The sequence below is a fragment of the Tenebrio molitor genome, chromosome 3, assembly GCF_963966145.1.
Source record: "Tenebrio molitor chromosome 3, icTenMoli1.1, whole genome shotgun sequence".
NCBI lineage: Eukaryota > Metazoa > Arthropoda > Insecta > Coleoptera > Tenebrionidae > Tenebrio > Tenebrio molitor.
In genome coordinates, this window is record NC_091048.1 from 4430757 (window position 1) to 4447002 (window position 16246).

The 16246-nt window shown below is 34.1% G+C and overlaps 1 protein-coding gene and 1 long non-coding RNA gene across 2 annotated transcripts; one reads left to right on the forward strand and one right to left on the reverse strand.

Moving 5' to 3' along the window:
- Positions 1-488: 488 nt before the first annotated feature.
- On the reverse strand, positions 489-15772 carry LOC138125695 (uncharacterized). Its single transcript, XM_069041145.1, has 21 exons — positions 12709-15772; positions 12468-12660; positions 12305-12419; positions 12007-12253; positions 11808-11954; positions 11530-11757; positions 11234-11477; positions 8924-9120; positions 8683-8875; positions 8523-8637; positions 8229-8475; positions 8026-8172; positions 7747-7974; positions 7507-7694; positions 1965-2181; positions 1723-1915; positions 1561-1675; positions 1266-1512; positions 1066-1212; positions 787-1014; positions 489-734 (listed from the first exon to the last, which is right to left on the reverse strand). The coding sequence occupies exons 1-21, from the start codon at positions 12865-12867 to the stop codon at positions 546-548; spliced, it is 3984 nt and encodes a 1327-aa protein (XP_068897246.1). The 5' UTR covers positions 12868-15772; the 3' UTR covers positions 489-545.
- On the forward strand, positions 4438-4916 carry LOC138126963 (uncharacterized). The gene is made up of 2 exons (XR_011158024.1): positions 4438-4576; positions 4633-4916. It is a non-coding gene; the product is annotated as an uncharacterized lncRNA (long non-coding RNA).
- Positions 15773-16246: the final 474 nt, after the last annotated feature.

Sequence of the window (16246 nt, forward strand, 5' to 3'; positions counted from 1 at the left end):
TCAACCAGGAATGTCGATTTCGCGCACTAGTGCTTCAAAATCATTCAAAAAGCATTCGCCTTTTTGACCATTCTGAAAATAATTTGACTTGATAATAATAAACTTTGGTTTACAAAGAGCCATTTCTCCAATATGGACGTTGAAAATTTCGAAAGAGTGAAAATAAGTCGCTTTAATTCGATTGACACTTTGACAAGCGCCATCTATTCACAAAGGGTACACGACAAATCAGACATAACGTTCGTTTCAAAAAATATTGTACAAATTTCGATGTGAGAAGACCCTTTCGGCACATTCGCGCAAATGAAGCACTCGCTCCTTCGTCGCTCGTGCCGCAAATAATGCGCTCATACGCGTATTTCAAAACTGAGAACAATAGAGAGCCACAAGGACAAGGAAAGTTGCAATACAATTATAATATGATTAAGAATTTAGGTCTTTTTGTAAAAGGATTATGATTTTTCATAAATTCTTATGTCTCAAACGTATTTTTTATTTTAGTTAAATACATTGGGAGATAAATTAAACGGGCATAAAGTGATAAATTATGCCCCATTTGGCTGGAGATCGTCTTGCATAAACTTTCTCATCACTGTATACAAGAACGTTGTTATATTTCTTGCATAAAAGAAGTCATTGTGGTTGAACTGGTATTTCTCTTCGTCATTATCCTCTGGAATTTTTAACAGGATTTTTTTCTCACTTCCAAGCTCATCATAAATTCTCTTAATGGCCTGTAACAGTTACATTTGTACCGCAGTTATCAAAATATGACCGGGCCATTACTTTCTCGGAAGTATAAATATCGTTTTTGCCATAGAGCAAATAAGCAGGAACTTTAATTTTTCCCAAGTCATATTCTGGTGGTTCGTTTTGACCGTAAACTTTAGCATTTTTTCTTCTCCCGTAATCGAATTTTCGGAATTTACCTGAAGTGGAAAATTGACCAAATTGCATTAAGTCGTTCATACCTGTGGTGACGGGAAAATGACCAAAAAAATTCAACAGATCATCCTAGAAAATACAATTTCAAAACATTTACCAGTGTCGACGGCCAAAATTTACCGGCTTAAACTGTGCAGGCTTTCCTGATGCCAAGTATACAATAAACTCACAAATGTGTGGAAAGCTTGGACAAATAAACAGGAGAAATCTCTGTACAATTTTCGGGTGTAAGAAAACCGATTTAATCCCAAACGCTTTTAGGTATTTCTGAAACAAAGAGACACAAAATTTTGTGATGGGTTATAAGAAGAGAAATATACTCCGAGTGTAGGTAGCACTGTATAACCGAATTTTATGTGTAATTGGGGCTCCATATATGCAATTGGACTTAGGGCGAATATTCCCTTAAGCAAGCTTTCAGCTTCTTCGGGGTATTCAGAGGCGTACATGAACATCAAAGTATTTCCTTTGGAATGGCCTGCATAGATTATGGAACCTCCCATTCCCGTCTCGTCAGCGATATACTTCAAAACGGGTCTGATATCATTAGTCATGGCAGTGTCCAAACTAAAAAAAATTACTAGTTTTGGTTGACTTTACAAACGAAATTCTTACTTGAAGTCCCAGTATTTGCCATCCGTGTATTTTAGAGTTTTGTGTCCCCGAGAGTAGGGATTTCCTCTTTGATTACCCAACCAAACGTCGTATCCATCATCGGCAAGACCGTACGCTGGGAACCACCACAGTAAAAACTGTTGAAAACTTTTGCAACTTTACCTAAAGATCTGTGCCCAATAAAAGTCCAAATGTCAGAATCCAACAAAATTCCATGTTCCAGGTAAACTGGTTGTTTCTTCCCACTATTCCCTTTTTGACTGGATGTTACTCTGAAAAGTTTCAAAATGTAACCATCCTCAGTTACAACGGTATGCTCTTTCGTTTCGTAACCATTTCTTTCAGCCATTTCAGACTAAAAAAATATTTTGTTTTGGTTGAAATCTATTTTGATCATATTTTACCGTTGTTGCTGTGATATCTGGATTGTGGTAACAATTTCTGCTGATAGCTTTGAATGGATACTCATATAAGTGTCTGCAAGCATTGTTGTCCAAATTTATTAGACTTGAAGTACAAGTTTGCGAATAAAATGTGAGGCAAATTACAAGTATCAGTAGCACATGCATGCTGTTGCTGTTCTGTTGAAGTAATGACAAAAACGGTTGTAACGCTTGGTAACGTTACTACTAATGACTTTGTTATCGTGGAATAAATGAGAGCGAAATTGTTTATGTTTAACAAAAACACAAGCATAAATCGGTATCGATCAAAAGTGTCACTTAAATATTTAGTTGGAAGAACTCTCGGAATGTCGGAATTGTGTGCATAATCAGTCTTATTGGAAATTTTCTTCTTAATTTAAACTTCTAAACTTATGCATTATGTTATGCAATGTCGATCCACTTCCATTATTTGCATTTTGCTTAACTGTTCACCAAATAAGTTCAACGTATCATAGGAATGATAACAAAAATACAAGGTAACGACGTTATTGGTTACCTTGTAACCAATTTTAATTAGTATAGATTAAACTAAAAATTAAGGTTTAGTAAGTATACTTAGTGAACTCTACGTTAACTCTTGGGAATAATGAATTAAAACATTAAAATACATAAAATTAAAAATTAAAATGATCATTCGTTGATAAATAATTGTTTATTAGTTGTTGCAGTTAATTAATAAATGGCGGATATTTTATCCCCAGTTAAGGGTAGCAAACGAAGCGATCAACGATTACTTATAGTAGAGTGCATTGATATGCTTTTTGTGACTTCCGTGGGGGTTTTGGTGTTACAAGCTGAATTATATATAAAATAGAAGCTTATCTACTGAGGTTTCAAAATCCCAAGGCCGTCAAAAAACGTCCTGTTCCAAAGGGCATTAAACTTAAAAAGCGAGTTAGATAGATGATCATCAAGAAGAATAAATGACAACATTTTTGGTATATTTTTCACAAAAAGTTTTGTACAGCAAATATTTTTTTTAATATTTCTAAAATGGTCCGTGATTAAAGTTAACATTAGTCTCTTACGGGAGAATAAAATCGAACAAAACTTTAAACCCCAATATCTCAGTTTCAGATGGTTGAAAATCTAATTCATTTTACACAATTTTTTCGTTTCTATCGCGACATCTCTAAAACAAAAGCTCTAATAAAAATTTTGTATTCTTTATAAAAGTTTGTATTATCTTTTGTGTTCATACTAGTATCAGTTTTATAATTTTGTGAATTATAATAAAAACGTTATATAATTTAATGCAATGCAATGTAAATTTTCGGCGATTGGCTATAAGTCGCTACTAGGCGTCCCCACCCCGATGAACCATCTTTTATTGCACTTTTCTCCGTAGCTCCATTGCGCTTCCACACATTACAGATATGTATTATCACAGGATATTATGTATTAATTATTACTATTTATGTACTCATAACAATACCAGTATATAACTAGTATATTATAACAAATCTATCTTTATACAATATTTCAAATTTAACCAAGGGGTAGATAGAAACAAAATAAACTCGCGTAGAATACCAATCAATAAAATATAAACATATTATAATAAATATGTATATAGCCTAGTTATGATACTGTTAAATCCATATTGAATTCTAAATGAAACGTTTAAAGTTAATAAAATTTCACTGGTCATCAGAGCTTTCTGAATCACTTTGTGGAACTGGTGGAAGTGATGCGGCTGCTGTTATTGTTATTGCATTCCTGCAGGACTTCTGGGCCATGCACTTACAAGCACCTATGCACCCTAATGTACTTTTCTTGCATGTGCACACTTTCCTTGCACAATCTGAAATTACCAGATTATTAGTAGACCTATGAATGATTAGTAAAACAATATCTTACCTTTTTTGCACCCGCAAGAAGTTAAAACTGTAAATTTCTCTGGAAGTGGAGGCAATGTTGTTAAAACAGGTAAAACTTCGCCTTTCTCCTCCATTTACCAACCGAATTCTTCAATTGGAGGTAATTGTGGACAAGGAACCATGGCATTCAGCCACACTTTAGTTTGATAATGCACTCTTAAGCAATGTTGCTTAAAAGCATCCTTCGTTGGTGGTAGCTTAGGAAATGATGTCGAAGCTGCCATGAGTCCACGCAAGGTGTTAATTGACGTAATATGTGCATTTTTTGAGTACAGGTTAAGGACAAAGTCATGCATATTACCGAAAATATCGTCGGAGAAATACTATTTAAATAGTGTGGGTGTGAATGATTTCTCCGACGATATTTTCGGTAATATGCATGACTTTGTCCTTAACCTGTACTCAAAAAATGCAGATATTACGTCAATTAATACCTTGCGTGGACTCATGGCAGCTTCGACATCATTTCCTAAGCTACCACCAACGAAGGACGCTCTTAAGCACATTGCTTAAGAGTGCATTATCAAACTAAAGTGTGGCTGAATGCCATGGTTCCTTGTCCACAATTACCTCCAATTGAAGAATTCGGTTGGTATATGGACGAGAAAGGCGAAGTTTTACCTGTTTTAACAACATTGCCTCCACTTCCAGAGAAATTAACAGTTTTAACTTCTTGCGGGTGCAAAAAAGGTAAGATATTGTTTTACTAATCATTCATAGGTCTACTAATAATCTGGTAATTTCAGATTGTGCAAGGAAAGTGTGCACATGAAAGAAAAGTACATTAGGGTGCATAGGTGCTTGTAAGTGCATGGCCCAGAAGTCCTGCAGGAATGCAATAACAATAACAGCAGCCGCATCACTTCCACCAGTTCCACAAAGTGATTCAGAAAGCTCTGATGACCAGTGAAATTTTATTAACTTTAAACGTTTCATTTAGAATTCAATATGTATTTAACAGTATCATAACTAGGCTATATACATATTTATTATAATATGTTTATATTATATTGATTGGTATTCTACGCGAGTTTATTTTGTTTCTATCTACCCCTTGGTTAAATTAGAAATATTGTATAAAGATAGATTTGTTATAATACTGGGTGCCCCAAAATTCGCGGAACAACTCAATGAGGCAATGTCAACTCATGTTAGAGAATAACTAGAAAAATAATTAAAAAATTCTATACCTCTTAGATTTGAAGATATGGAGGCTCAAAAGGTGCAGCTTTGATCTCATTTATTTTAAATATTAAAAAAGATTTTGACTATTTGTCTTTTACTAACCAGTGGCCTAATAATTCTGAACGATTGTGATCAGGTTTGCAATTATTTTCTTCATTATTTCCAGCATTTCCAAATAGTAATTTTACGTTCGTTTTACCTTAAATCGCGCACGGCAACATGGCTTTGATTTTTCCCTTTCATTTCCATGGATACAACAAAAATGAAATATTTGCAGACTATTGGGATGCATGGAATGTTTTTAAATGTTGCCACATTTAGAGTAACGAATAAGTCCATATCTTCTACAAAAAAGAAGATTGATTTTTTTAAACATTTTTACCTGATGTCTTAATGACTAGTTAACAACGTACTACTATGTTGTTCCGCGAATTTTGGGGCACCCAGTATACTAATTATATACTGGTATTGTTATGAGTACATAAATAATAGTAATAATTAATACATAATATCCGGTGATAATATCTGTAATGTGTGGAAGCGCAATGGAGCTACGGAGAAAAGTGCAATAAAAGATGGTTCATCGGGGTGGGGACGCCTACTAGCGATTTATAGCGAATCGCCGAAAATTTACATTGCATTGCATTAAATTATATAACTTTTTTATTATAATTCACAAAATTATAAAACCGATACTAGTATGAATACAAAAGATAATACAAACTTTTATAAAGAATACAAAATTTTGATTAGAGCTTTTGTTTTAGAGATGTCGCGATAGAAACGAAAAAATTGTGTAAAATGAATTAGATTTTCAACCATCTGAAACTGAGATATTGGGGTTTAAAGTTTTGTTCGATTTTATTCTCCCGTAAGAGACTAATGTTAACTTTAATCACGGACCATTTTAGAAATATTAAAAAAAATATTTGCTGTACAAAACTTTTTGTGAAAAATATATCAAAAATTTTGTCATTTATTCTTCTTGATGATCATCTATCTAACTCGCTTTTTAAGTTTAATGCCCTTTGGAACAGGACGTTTTTTGACGGCCTTGGGATTTTGAAACCTCAGTAGATAAGCTTCTATTTTATATATAATTCAGCTTGTAACACCAAAACCCCCACGGAAGTCATTTTTATGCATATATTGGAGCGCCGAGCACTCTACTATTAGATAAGGCGAGGTTATGACTTTGACAGTGTCAGATTTTTCGTATCTTTGCTAACTCAGTTAATAAACGTCAAACAACTGTCACTATGAATCAAATTTTAACGCAAAAATGGTTTTTACTTCAGGACATAAAAGATTAATCGTTCAATAACGAAGACTGGACATACAGCGCTGTTGCCCGTTTGGCCGAGTTTCGGCAAAAATTTCGAAATTTAAATTGTACCGGATATATGCAACCAGAAATACTTGTATCCCCGTTGACATACGGCCGAGATTTCAATGCCTACTTTGATCTAAATAATTGTTGATCGCACGGTATTATAATATCGGGCGTTCAAATGAAATCCTGGGCTGAGTAGGCGTTGGAAAAATTAAACCTTTTAGAACAGTGTAAAGTTTGAATTTGCCGCCGTTTGACACGAATTGCATTTGTTTATGTTTAATCGGGACATAATTGAACATATTTGTTTTCAGCAAAGGGTGCCCTACATATTTGCTTCGAGAATAGGAATCGTTACGTTATTCTATTTTTAATGTAAAACATTGCAAAGAAAGAAAAAAAAGAAAAAAATTTTTGGCTCTAAATTTTAGGTTAGCTGTCAACATTGTAAGTTGGCAACTTTGCGGGAAATCGCAAAGATGCATTTTCAAGTTGTGTTGATGTCACAGGAAAGAAGATTCTTATGAGTTTTCCTTCATCTGTTCACTTTCCAAGATCAAGGCTGGTAGTTTGAAAAACCTTGCTCTGCAGTATTAAAACAGAATTTTTATTTAGATCCTTTTGACAATAAAACAAAGGGAATATTGCCAACTGAAACAGCTACGCGATATTATAATTCAAAATGGTTGTCGATGCAGCAGGCCATGAGCATGCATAGCTACAAATCAATTTTGACAGTTTGAGGTTAGGTATGATCTAAAAGAAGTGACTGGCAAACTATGAAGGTGTATAAATTACTTTACTTAACATTGGCTAAGAATGGTTCTCGAAGAACTATTTTATGAACAAGATTTATTTTTTTTAAATTTTTCTGATAATCATCACTAGTGAAAATAACCGATAATTTTCACTAGTGATGAATAATCAAGAAAATTCGTTCTGATTGGACCAGAAAAGACAAATCGTGCATTTTTATTGGAGAATTTGTGTCACATGACTTGTGAGTTGAATAATTACCTAAACGTATTTTTTATTTTCATCATCTTTCTAATTAATTCCGGAAGCATTAGCAAGTACAGTATATTAACATAAATCGGTAAATTATTCCCCATTTGGCAGGAGATCATCTTGCATAATCCTTCTCATCACTGTATACAAGAACGTTGTTATATTCCTTGCATAAAAGAAATCATTGTGGTTGAATTGGTATTCCTCTTCGTCGATATCCACAGGGATTTTTAACATGACCTTTTTCTCACTTCCAAGTTCATCGTAAATTTTTCTAACGGCCTACAACATTAACAATTGCACCATAATTCCTAAAATATGACCGTTACGTTACTCGTTCGGTAGTATAAATATCGTTTTTGCCATAAAGCAAATAAGCAGGAACTTTAACTTTTCCCAAATCATATACCGGTGGTTCTTCAAAACCATACACTTCAAGATTTTTTGTCCTGCCGTAATCGAATTTTTGAAATTTGCCTGAATTGTACATTTGTCCGAGCTGCATTAAGTCGTTTATACCTGTAGTTACGGGAAAATGACCAAAAAAATTCAACAGATCATCCTAAAACATACCATTTCAAAACATTTACGAGTGTCGATTCCCAAAATTTACCGGTTTAAACTGTGTAAGTTTTCCTGATGACAGATACACCATATATTCACAAACGTGTGGCCAGCCTGGACAAACAAACTGATTTACTTCGTGCGTATTTTGTGGATGTAAGAAAACCGCGTGAATTCCCGTCTCTCTTAGAGTTTTCTGAAACAAATACCTAGAAGCAATTTTTGTCTAGAGAGGCAAGAAGAGAACTTTACCCCAGCCATAGGTGCCGTACTAAAATAAGATTCTAAATGTAACTGGGGTTCCAAGTATGCTATTGGACAAAGAGCTATTATTCCTTTAACTAAGCTTTGAGCTTCTTCGGGGTACTCAGAAGCGTACATGAAAATCAAGGTAGTCCCTTTAGAGTGGCCTACGTAGATTATCGAACCTCCCATTCCCGTCTCGTTTGCGATATACTTCAAAACGGTTCTGACATCATCAGCTGCAGCAGTATCTAAACTGGACATTTTGTTAGTTTTGGTTGATTTTACAAATGGAATTCTTACTTGAAGTCCCAGTATTTGCTATCCGTGTATGTTAGAGTTTTGTGTCCCCGAGAGTAGGGATTTCCTCTTTGATTACCCAACCAAACGTCGTACCCATCGTCGGCAAGACTGTACGCTGGGAACAACTTCAGTAAAAATTTTCAAACTATTGCAATTTTACCTAAAGACCTGCGCCCAACAAAAGTCCAAATGTCAGAACTCAACAAAATTCCATGTTCCATGTAAATTGGTTGTTTCTTTTCATTCTTTCCTGCTTGGTTGGATGTGACTCTGAAAAGTGTCAAAATATGACCATCTTCAGTTACAACGGAATGTGACTTCACTTTGTAACCATTTCTTTCAACCATTTCAGGCTAGAAAATATTTTGTTTTGGTTGAAATCTATTTTGATCATAACTTACCGTTGGTGCCCTGACATCAGGATTATGGTAACAATTTCTGCTGACAGCCCTGATGGGATAGTCTTCTAAGTGACTACAAGCATTGTTATCCAAATGTACCAGACTTGTACATATTTTCGAATGAAATATGAAGTAAAGTAGAAGTGTTAGTATTATGTACATGTTGCTGCTGTTCTTGGGAATAAAATGTAGAGTTTCTTTTAAAATTTGTTAATTTGCATCAAGTTCTACAAAGTTTGTTAACCTGTAGTAAGTTCAAGGAGAAGGTTCCTGTCTTGGAACAAATATCTCTCGATTAAAAACGTTCGTGCAACTGAAGCAAATCTAAAAAAAAAAAAATTATTTGACTTGCCATTTTGTTCGAAACTAATCGTGTGCAGAATTACTTCTTGCATAAAGTCCATACACTTGCATTATTTGAATTTTAACTGACTTACCATTAAAATTTCCACGCGAGACGTCAAGTACATTCCATGGTAGGAACGGTAGCAAAAAATAAACAAGTTAATCACATTGTTGGTTACCTTGTGGCCAAAATTAATTAAGGCAGATCAAAGGAAATGTACACATTTTGTAGACTTCCTGAATTTCGTGTTAGCTCTTTTAACTAACTTATTCCTGCCAGTTATTGGATTCAATGAATTGATTTAAAAAAGAATATTTTGGCTACTCTCAATGTTAATGAACTTTATTACTGTTACTGTTTGAATACTCGTTGATAAATATTTTTTTAAACAGAGTGTTTTTTAAATGCTAGTACAAAAAAAAATGGGTCATCTGCATATTCTAAAGAGTCCATAAAACCATTTTTTCTAAATTGCTTGTTTTAACGAAACTGTTAACGCATTCGCTTTGAATGCGTTAATAAGCTATTAACACATCCGAAATCTAGGAACTTTTTTCAGCTGGTAACACACATTACCGGCAGGAAATTGACTCATTATTTAGAATTTTACTTTAAATGTTAATCATGAAATAAATGTGTCATCAACTGTCACAAAATTCCCTAAATTACGAAAATTGATTTTATTTGTAAAAAACATGTATTTAATATGCAAATTAGAAAAAATCGCATAAAAAAACTCGTTTGATAAAACATAAGAATGCTTTAATATACTATTTTTAAATCTAAAACGGTAGGAATAAACTAACCCTGTCCATGCATATTCTACGTCACAGACACAACAATGGTAAAAAATGAGGTAAACCATAGCAACCCGACAATACTATACTGGGTGCCCCAAAATTCGCGGAACAACTCAATGAGGCAATGTCAACTCATGTTAGAGAAAAACTAGAAAAATAATTAAAAAATTCTATACCTCTTAGATTTGAAGATATGGAGGCTCGAAGGGTGCAGCTTTGATCTCATTTATTTTACATATTAAAAAAGATTTTGACTAGGTATTTGTCTTTCACTAACCAGTGGCCTAATAATTCTGAACGATTGTGATCAGGTTTGCAATTATTTTCTTCATTATTTCCAGCATTTCCAAGTAGTAATTTTACGTTCGTTTTACCTTAAATAGCGCACGGCAACATGGCTTTGATTTTTCCCTTTCATTTCCATGGATACAACAAAAATGAAATATTTGCAGGCTATTGAGACGCATGGAATGTTTTTAAATTTTGCCACATTTAGAGTAACGAATAGGTCCATATCTTCTACAAAAAAGAAGATTGATTTTTTTTAACATTTTTACCTGATGTCTTAATGACTACTTAACAACGTAGTACTACGTTGTTCCGCGAATTTTGGGGCACCCAGTATACAAAAATACAACAAAATTATTATTGTTGCTTGACAACCCCAATTACGTTTTTAATTATGTACCTTTAATTCAGTAGCGTACTGATAATTTTAACCAAAATTTAATTTATTTCGAAAATGAAAAGATTTTTATTAGATAATTTTTTGTATATGAGTTCTACTCATCCTAGCCTATTATCAGTCTTTTTTTGTACTAGCATTTAAAAAACACCCTGTATATCATTCAGTGTATTGATTAAAATTAATTCAATAATAATAGTTACCTTGTAGCCAACATTAATTAACGCACATCAAATCAATAGTAATAATAGTAATAATTTTTTAAACTTCCTGAACTCCTTGTTAGCGCTCTTTTAAATTGTTTCTGGCAATTGTTGGATTCAATGAATTGATTTAAAAGAATATTTTGAATACTCTCAAAATTAATTGACAGTAACTTCATTATTGTTACTTTTTGAATACTCGTTGATAAATATTTTTTTAATAAGGCTTACGTTACGACGGACGTACTCGGTAATTGTAGTTAGTTTTATTTTAATTATCACTATCAAAAATTCTCAAAAGATTGTCAAATAAATCATATAAACAGATAAACGGTTCCCCATTTGGCTGCATATCCTCTTTCATAATCTTCCTCATCTCTGCGTACAAAACCGTCGTTATATTTTCAGCGTAAAAGAAGTCATTATGGTTGAACTGGTACTCTTCTTCGTCGTTATCAACTGGGATTTTTAACATGACTTTTGTCTCGCTTCCAAGCTCATCAAAAAGTCTCTGAACGGCCTGCAGCAATAACGACTGTACCACTGGACTCAAAATATGACCGATACATTACTTTCTTGGAAGTGAAAACATCGTTTTTCCCATAAAGCAAATAAGTAGGAACTTTAATTTGTCCCAAATCATATTGTGGTGGTTCGTCTTGACCGTACACTTCAAAATTTTTTCTTCTCCCGTAATCGAATTTTTGGAATTTCCCTGATTTGTACATTTGGCTGAAATGAATTACATCATTTAGAGCTGCGGTTCCGGGAAAATGACCAACAAAATTCAACAGATCATCCTAAAAAGTGCAATTTCAAATTAGTTTAAAATGTTGACAACATAATTTACTGGCATAAACTGCAAAAGCTTTCCTGAGGCCAGATATATAATAAAGTGACAAGCATGTGGCAAGGCTGAACAAAACACTTGAAAAAATTCTTGTGGATCTTTCTCGTTTAAGAAAACCGTTTGAATTCCCAAAGCTTTTAGAACTTTCTACAACAATAGAGGCACAATTTTGTCTACAATTAGAGGAAGATTAATTTACTCCGAACGTAGGAGTCATAGTAAACAAAAATTTAATATGTGATCGAGGTTCCAGATACGCAATTGGACTTAAGGCGATTATTCCCTTAAGCAAGCTTTTGCTTTCTTCGGAGTACTCAGAGGCATACATGAAAATCAAAGTGCTTCCTTTAGAATGGCCTACATAGATTATAGAACCTCCCATTCCAGTCTCTTTTGCGATATACTTCAAAACCGTTCTGATATCATCAGCTGCAGCAATATCTAAACTGAAAAACTTCTTACTTTTAATTGATTTTACAAATGAAATATGTACATACTTGAAGTCCCAGTATTCGCTATCTGTGTATTTGAGAGACTCGTGTCCGCGAGAATAGCGATTTCCTCTTTGATTGCCCAACCAAACGTCGTATCCATCATCGACAAGACTGTACGCTGGGAACAGACTTAATAACATTCTTTAAAAACAATTGGAACTTTTACCTAAAGATCTTTGTCCTACAAAAATCCAAGCGTCACTATTCAAAAAAATTCCATGTTCCATATAGACTGGTTGCTTCTTCTCATTATTTCTTTCTTGACTGGATGTCAGTCTAAAAACTGTTAAAATATAACCATCTTCAGTTACAACAGGGTGTGACTCCATTTCGTAACCATTTCTTTCAACCATTTCGGGCTAAAAAAATATTTTCTTTAACTGAAATCTCTCTTGGCCATTTTTTACCGTTGTTGCTCTGACATCAGGATTATAGTAACAATTTTCACTGATAAACTTGGTAGAATAAGCATACAAATCTCTGCAAGCGTTATTATCCAGATTTATTAGATTTGAGTTACATATTTGATAAAACGTGAGGCACAGTAGTGTCACGACTAGATACATGTTACTGATATTCTTTTGAATCAATGCATAAAAAAACAGTTGCTAGGCTGTTTTTAAAACTAGTTTAGGTACTTGCCTCAAGGGCGAATTACGTTGTTATCATGTAGTAAATTCACAAATATTTTTTGAACTTGAAAACTACCTTGAAAATGACATTTCGCGACCGCGTAGTAGTGCGCGAAATCGATATTCGCGCACTACTATGTGGTCGCAGGCCATTTGAAGCACTAGTGCGCGAAGTCGACGTTCGTGCACTAGTACGAATGCTTCAAAATCGTCCATAAAGCATGACACTTTGGCAAGCGCATGGCTAAGCGTCATCCTATTCACAAAGGGTATACGACAAATCAGACGTAATGTTCGCTTCAAAAAATACTGTACGAACTTCGATGCGAGAGACGTATTTGGCACATTTGCGCAAATGAAACACTCGCTCCTTCGTCGCTCGTGTCTCAAATAATGCGCCCATGCGCGAAAAATGTCTTCTCGCTCTCATTTCGTAATAACTAATACCCAATCGATCTAAAGTACACGAAACATAATAGAACAGAACATAAGAACATTATAAACATAATACATAGTTGACAAATTTGTATTTCAGTTTATAAATAATTGTCCGATCTCTAATAAGATTTAAACAGGCCCCGCGACAAAATACTGGTTAAAAACGTTAAAAAAGTGACTTAAAGAGATAAGTGTGTTTTGCATGCTAATAAAATATATTGTCGGCATGTTGATAAAAGTTAAACGTAGATTAAATTCCGGGTGACCTCGTACACATTGAGGTATGTATTTTAAAACATGGCTCCAGGAGGAATATAGTTAACTACAAAAAAAATAAAGTATTGTCAACGCAGCAAAATAATTATTTAGTTAAAGAAAATATTCAACGTTCCCAAATCGAGAAAACACTATAGGGTTTTAACGTGACTCTGGCGGATCAAGCAATAAAAACATAAAATTCAAATTAAGAGGTCTTGGGACACTGTTGTTTCTTCAATGTGTAATATCGTATTGCAAATGCATCTTTAAGTTATCGCAACATAAGAACTATTTCTCTTTAAGATTTATTCTTATGAGCTTTTTGTACCTGCCTACAAACCAGATGTTCGGTTTTTTATTCACGAAGCGGCTTTAGTAAAATGCAAACTCTGCCGTATTATTCAACACAAAGTAAAGCGAAACAGCCGCTTAGGTGATTTTGTGATTAGTACTCTTTAATTACGCTATCCGCCAGAGTCACGTTAAAACCCTATGTAGGCTTGCCCGACATCGATTGACGCGCCGCCAAACGGCGGAGGGCGGCGTTTTTCAGCTGGTCAACAAACAGTTTCGTATTTGAAAGTATTAAATACAAATTATTTAGAAAAAAAAAATAGTGATCAATCGGGGACGTGTGACGTGTTTGCTGTGTTCTAGGTTGCAAAAATACCAAATAAAAGAATCGGTAACAGTTGATGCATAACACAGTTAATTTCAATTGCAATAATTTGAACTCATTAACTTCAAAATGACATTTCGCAAATGCAACAGTTAACCGTGAACGTAGATTTCGCGCACTTGTGCTTCAAAATTATGGAAAAAGCATTGGCCTTTTTGAGCATTCTGAAAATAATTTGATTTGATAAAAATAAAATCTGGTTTACAAAACGCCATTTCTCCAATTTGGATGTTGAAAATTTCGAAAGAATGAAAATAAATCGCTATTAATTCGATTGACACTTTGGAAAGCGCCATCTATTCACTAAATTGGGAACTATTGGGTGATAATTTAAAAATGCTAATGTTCGTTTCAAAAAGTACAAACCTCGATGCGCGAAGACGTATTCGGCGCATTCGCGCAAATGAAGCACTCGCTTCTCACTCGCTTGTGTCTCAAATAATGCGCTCATGTGCGAAAAATGTCTTCTCACACTCGGTTTGTAAATAACTATTACACGATTAACATAATACGTTAAATATGCTGGACAAAGTACGTGAAGTAAAACCACTGAATGTTAGGAATTGTTGTTATCGGTGTTTGAGGTCTCCCTACAGGGTCTCATTGTAACCTCGAGCAAATTTTTTTGCTAATGAACGAAAACATCCATAAATGAGGTCAGAAGACCAATTATTAGCAAATAAGAGCACGAGACGAAGTCGAGGGCTTTTGTTTGATAATAATTGGTCTTCTGACCGAATAATTAATTTATCGATGTTTGAGTTCATTAGCAAAAAAATTTCCGATATTAAAATTTTGTACGAGGGGTATACGGCTGAATATTTCCTAAATAGAATGAAACCAAACGCACTATTTCCAATCTTTTTATACAAAATAATAAAAAAAAAAACAGTTTTTATCAGATTATTGCACATGTGCGTTTTAGAGAAATTTTATCGGGTTATTTTTTGTTTTCTCATTTTGATTGGTCAATATTTGTCACACAATTGGTTGCTAAACACATGAAGGAAATAATCACAAAAAAAATTTTGCGGTCAACGAAAAATTTTTGTAATCAACTCGTTTGTTAATAGGCGATTAATAATCACAACTATTAAAGGCACTCACTCGCTACACTGGTTAGTGCTTTAAACAGTTTCGATTATTAATCGCCTTCATTAATACAAAATAGTTTATTAAATAACTATTGTTTTTCGTATCCCACCTCCACCCGGCGGCACGGCAATTTTGCCGGAGTACATACACTATTACGGATAATACTATCAAGTAATAGTGCAGTGCTTATCAACATAATTACCGGCGTCTCGCCTCCACATTTTGACTTTTTTGTGTTTTATGTTCTGTGTCAATGTTAAGGAATTTCCTCACGATGTGACATGAGTATAATAATACAGTGCATTTTTTTTAACTGTTGCCATAGGGAATTGCATAGTAAAACTTATACCCCCTGTTAACTTTTGTTCTGATGAAAATATTCAAACCATTTTTGGAACAAATTTGGAAGATTTTTTAAACTATCGGATAGATTACAATTCAATATCCTAAACTGTCGAAAAAGTTGTGAAAAATTATTTTAAAGCGCGCCGGAATAATAGTACGTCGAGCGGCCGCTAGAATAGCGTCCCTGTCGGAACCAGCATCTGACCAAATCCCATTACAGTGCGACATTTACAAAATAGTCGAAGAAAAACATTTTGAACAATTCCTTTGATAATTTCTGTTAATTTGTTGAATTATTTGTGCGTTAACGTTTTTACGTTTAGTTTTTTTTTATATAGAAATTTAATCATAGCCACGAGAAGATCTCGCTATTTATTTTTTAAATGAAACTGAAAAAAATCAAAAGTGGGGATAGGCAGTTGCTAGTTGAGCCGACAAGGACGCTATTCTGGCGGCCGCTCGACGTACTATTATTCCGGTGTGGTACAAATATTTTTT

Bases quoted from the DNA above. Each gene is read 5' to 3' on its own strand.
- LOC138125695 (XM_069041145.1), bottom strand. From the start codon at position 12,867: ATGTATCTAGTCGTGACACTACTGTGCCTCACGTTTTATCAAATATGT. The intron at 11,955-12,006 runs GTAAATTAATCT...CTATTGTTGTAG, and splicing joins CTATGACTCCTACGTTCGGA to AAAGTTCTAAAAGCTTTGGG. The intron at 2,182-7,506 runs ATTTACCGATTT...TTAGTAGTAACG, and splicing joins CTCCTGCCAAATGGGGAATA to TTACCAAGCGTTACAACCGT.